Source organism: Orycteropus afer, unplaced genomic scaffold (genome assembly GCF_000298275.1).
Source record: "Orycteropus afer afer isolate SDZICR_OR568_19922 unplaced genomic scaffold, OryAfe1.0 scaffold00292, whole genome shotgun sequence".
NCBI lineage: Eukaryota > Metazoa > Chordata > Mammalia > Tubulidentata > Orycteropodidae > Orycteropus > Orycteropus afer.
The window spans coordinates 3,588,432-3,593,381 of NW_006921879.1; the positions used below are offsets into that span (position 1 = coordinate 3,588,432).

Here is a 4,950-nt window from a genome sequence, read left to right on the forward strand (position 1 = left end):
AAATAGCTTTAACTCCATTATATCACATTTGATTCACCAAGTTGTGGAAGGAAAAAATTCCTTTCCTCACCCAAGTTGGTTACAGATCTAATTTTTAGAAAGATCCAGTGGAAAGGTCAAACATCCTTACCGCCTCTGAGTTCCTACGGATCTTCTCCACTTTTGAGTCTGGACGAATCCATGGAGAAAGCTTTCCGACAATTAGTGTATTCCAGTCTGCAATCCCCCAGCCAAGAAAGATAAAGAATGAATGAGTTCAGCACTTTTTTCTTGCTAAATTTCTATCTCTTAGCAAGGAATAGAGAGAACACAGGAGACAAGGACTTTTCCTATTACGGATATGGGATTACCTGATGCAGAATAGGGAACTAAGGCTTTTTAACAAGTAAGCATGGAGAAAATAAGAGTATTCCCAGGGACTAACCAACATTCCCAAATCAGGAAAGAGGAGAATGAAGATCCTGATAAAGCAGTTGTTACTGCTTCTTACAATTAAGGGGCATATGGGATGGTCCCTACCCCTTCCTGACAGCAGTAGGTCAGATCGTGTCTGGGGACCAGGCCGATTCTTAGCAGGTTCCTGAGTGAACTCCCTCTTGAAACGCGGGTGGAAGACAGGCATGCAGAGGAAATCAAACCTACAACCGCGACAGACTCAGAGTCACCATGTAAAGAGAACAGCAGTGCCCAGAGGTCCAAGCAACTGTATTTAGACTACCTCAATTCTGCACGGAGCCCTTTCAGCTGCTATCAGTCATCCCACTGGACTGCTGAGTTCAGTTCACGTTGGAGCACATCAATTTTGCTCAATACCACCCTCTTCCCAAGCGGGGAAAAAAAAAGCCATTGAGAAAATGAGTAATAAAATATGGAAATCCAAGCCAACTCTGCTGTCGTTGGCTTTGTAGTGCTGTCACTATTCAAATCAGCCCCAATACTGCCCATGCCTCCTTTCTTTTCTCCCACTCCCAGACAATAATCTGGACGCTACTCCCTCTTCTTGGGTTGATCCAACAATTTCCCCGACTTTTGGCTCAGTGACCACAAGGCCCAATAAGTTTCTTTTCTCTCGCTCCTGGAACCAAGACTTCTCCCGCCTACATCCTACCCACTCAAATCCCCTCACCCGTGACTCTCGGGGATAACTAGTCTGCCCCCCTCGGTTCGCGAGTTCGGACCCCGCGTTCCGCTCGCGGAGATCCAGGTTCTCACCCCTGTTTGGCCACAGCCCCCAATGTATCAGCTATTTCGGGGACGCAATTCAGGTCCCTTCCGCTGGACACGCGGCTCCCACCGGCACCCCCGACAGCCATCGTCGCCATCTTTCCCCTCACGCTGTTCACGCCGGGATCCCTTGATACTAACAGCCAATCAAAAATCCAAGAAAAAGCCCCCTCTCCCAGAAGGCGGGACGAGTCGCCTTAACAACCAAAGCGTCTTCCACAACTCGCGAACAGGAGACCAAGGGGTGGGAAGTGGCTCTATCCGCCAATCCGCGGGCTGCACAGTGTCGTACCAAGATCCACCAATCTCAGGGTTTGGTTCATGACGAATTTCGATCTCCCATAATGCTTCAGGAGTTTGCAGAATTCGTTGAGGCTGCACCGCGGGTGAAACCCTGTAGTATAAGCTTGAAGTGTCATCGATGAACATGGTGTTTCTGTCTCAGGGCCAGTGGCGCAATGGATAACGCGTCTGACTACGGATCAGAAGATTCCAGGTTCGACTCCTGGCTGGCTCGATGGGACGGGAGTTCCCTTATTATATTCTAGTGCAGTAAGTGCCCATAAGAAGCATGTTTTAGTCCCGTTCACCATTTTCTTACACATTTTGAGGTTTCCTCGATATCTTTTCACACCTTTATTTCAGGTCTTAATTTTATTATGTTCTGCAGCCATTTTATGTTAGCATTTCCCGTTACTCCTTCAAAGGTGGTTCTTGTGTCCATCTGAACACTGAAAAAACTGGATTAATATATTTGGAACTGTTAAAATGGGATCTGTCCCCATAGTATGTTACATTTTTAAACAGACCGTGGTCACTGTGCCACTAATTCCTCGTGACTGTGTCTCAAACACAAAAACTAAATAAATAAATATACCCCTGAAGATCAGAGAAAAAGAGTTCGTGATGGAGCTGCCTGGCGTAAGGCCTGAGAGAAATTATGTATTTCGCCATGTCAACAGCAGCTATAGGGATGGAAAAGATGAAAAAGAATCAAGCAAAGAAAGGTATAGGAAAGGGAATATCTGAAGGCAAGTGTTGAAGGCCTGGCCTCGGGGATAGAGAGGGACAGCACAAGAGGCCCTAAGCAGGAGCCATTGAGGGACGGACTAGCAAGGGACTGAGAAAGAGAAATAGGAGGCGATGCCTAGGGTTCTGGCTTCTCAGGGAGAGAGACAAGAAATGAGAGATGCGCGGATACAAGGTTTTGGGTTTGGACATGCAGAATTGAACGTCTAGAGGGCGCTGTGTAATAGAAAGTTAGATGATCAGTGACGTGAACCTGACAAGATTGGGAAGTCACAAGACAGGTAATGACTAAAGTCATGAGAGTGAGTGAGATCACCATTGCCTGTGAGTGACAGAGCCCTGAGAACAGGGAAAGGGTATATATAGGATAAGCTCTCCTCTGAGGTGCCTGGATGCAATGTAAGCGCCCCCAAAAGGAGGAAAAGCCAAAAGCCAAAGATCTAAGGAAATGCCTCACCCACTTGGTTGAAGGTACTGGTGTCCCATCTTAATAAGTCTTCAGGGGGTTCAAACCCACCCATCTTAAGTCTTCATTTGATACCTGCGGGTCTCTTTTATTATTATTAATCAATTTAATTTTTAAATAAGTTTTAGATTTACAGAAAATTTGACCTGGTAATATACAGAATTCTCATACAGTCCTACTCCCCACCCCCACATACTGCTTTTAACTTCTTACCTTAGTATGATACATTTTTTTTTAATTAATAAGCTAATATTAATATATTAAATAAAATCCATACTTTATTCAGATTTCCTTACTTTTCATCTAACATCTTTTCTCTTTCCAGGATTCCATCCAGGATACATTTAGTCATTATATCTCCTTATCCTACTCTTGGCTATAACAGTTTCTCAGACTTATGTTTGATGAGTTTGATAGTTTTGATGTGTGCTAGTCAGGAGTTCTGGTAGCATAGTGCTTAAGGCATTTGACCACTAACCAGCAGATTGGTGGTTCACAGCCACTCCTTGGAAGGAATATTGGGCAAATCTACTTCAGTAGAAATACTGCCTCAGAAATTCAAGGAGGGGTTGCTATGACTCACATCCAACTCCACAAACAGTGAGTTTGGTGTTTTGTTTTTGGTCAGGTATATTGTAGAAGGCTGCTTTATTGGAATTTGTCTGATATTTCTCTCATGATTAGACTGAAGTTATGGGTTTTGGGGAGGAAGGTCACAAAAGTGCCATTTATATCACATCATATCAAGGGCACATACTAGCAACATTATTATGTTGGTTGATATTGACCTCGATCATTAAACTAGTGTTTATCGGGTTTTTCCACTGTAGGCTTACTTTTTTTCTTCTTCCCATGGAAAGAAGTCTCTATGCACAGTCCATACTTAAGGAGTGGGGATTTAGGCACTCCTTCCTTTAGGGTGGAGTAGCTATATAATTGATTTGGAGTTCTTCCCTAGGGTCTTTTCAGTAGGTTGTTGTGTCTACAGGAAGGAGGTGAAGGTTCTACAGATATTCTAAGAGGTAAAAAGTAGTTGTTGTGAAGGCCTGTTCATCCTGTGCCCCAGCTGTGGCCAGCCAAACTCTACATTCATACAAGACTTATTAGATGTTGTTTCTCCTTCAGAAGCTAATTATCCGGGCTGTGGACCATCTGTGCTCCTGGCGTCTCATTCCTAATGTCAGACTGGTGACTATTCTTTTGGTTGTTAACTAACCTATCCATGGGTAAGAAGGAGAGAGGAAAATCTGTCAGTTTTGCCATCAGTTAAAATAATTTTCAAAAGAATTCATGTGAAAAGAGCCTGGAATTTCTGATTGACCTTTTGGTAAGTTTGCTGGTTGTTCTGGCTACCTAGTGCCGCTCTGACAAGAAATATACCACAAATGGGATGGCCTTAACAAACAGGAGTTTATTCTTACAATTTGGAGGCTTTAAGTCCAAGTTCAAAGTGCCAGGCTCTAGGGGCTAGGTGAAAGCCCGTCAACCTTGGGGTCCAGCTCCGCCTCCTGCTTCCGGCCCACTGGAGCTAGAGGTGTTTCTTCACTCAGACAGCTGCTGAGGCTGAGAAGCCCCAAGATTGACAAGTAAAAAGGCACAGTCCCCATGTTACCAATCCACATGGCAGGCCATTAACTTAAGTCCATTGTAAGTCCCAAAGGCAGAGCATAGCAGGGTGCTGAGCAGCCAAATGGCTACGTGCAGGGTCCAAGCATGCCACAGTCTAGAGACCATTTCCCAAGGCTTCTGCTTAAATACAGGAAGCAGACCATATTCCCTAAGGCAGCTACTCAGCTGCTCACAGTAGATTCCACCATGGAGTTGATTACCAGTCTCTTCATGGAGAATAGTACATTCAGCTGCCCAGCCACTCAACCACGCCCAGCCAAGTTGACACACAAACTGAAGTAGCACACTGGTGTTAGAAATTTCATTTGTCTGTTTTGTCTTTGTGTTTTCAATCAGAAGGGACTCAGCTATGTGGTAAGCATGATGCTGAGCAGTTCCCCATAATTCCATACCATATTGCTCTCTGCCTATCCTACAGCACTTGTCTGTGTCATAAAACAACAGCATGTAACTGTGGGTCTGTCTACATGAGCTTTAGAGGAGTAAGGAAAGGACTGAAAAAGAAACAGAGAATCTTGAACAGGACTTGGCCCTAGGCAAAAAGTTGAGGTTGGCAATATCTATCATGCCCTTACTCATTTCTTTGTCTGCCCAGCCAGCTG

At 44.5% G+C, this 4,950-nt stretch overlaps 1 protein-coding gene and 1 non-coding gene across 2 annotated transcripts in view; one reads left to right on the forward strand and one right to left on the reverse strand.

Annotated features, from left to right (window-relative positions):
- The window catches only part of PRMT5 (protein arginine methyltransferase 5), a 7,199-nt gene extending 5,877 nt beyond the window's left edge, over nt 1-1,322 (reverse strand). Inside the window, exons 1-3 of the mRNA XM_007951175.2 lie at nt 1,213-1,322; nt 520-638; nt 131-216 (exon numbers count right to left, since the gene is read on the reverse strand). Of these exons, the coding sequence (XP_007949366.1) occupies nt 131-216; nt 520-638; nt 1,213-1,322 (315 nt within the window). The remainder of the gene's footprint in view (nt 1-130; nt 217-519; nt 639-1,212) is intronic.
- A 346-nt stretch (nt 1,323-1,668) lies between these two features.
- TRNAR-ACG lies at nt 1,669-1,741 on the forward strand. Its single transcript has one exon. It is a non-coding gene; the product is annotated as a tRNA-Arg (tRNA).
- Nucleotides 1,742-4,950: the final 3,209 nt, after the last annotated feature.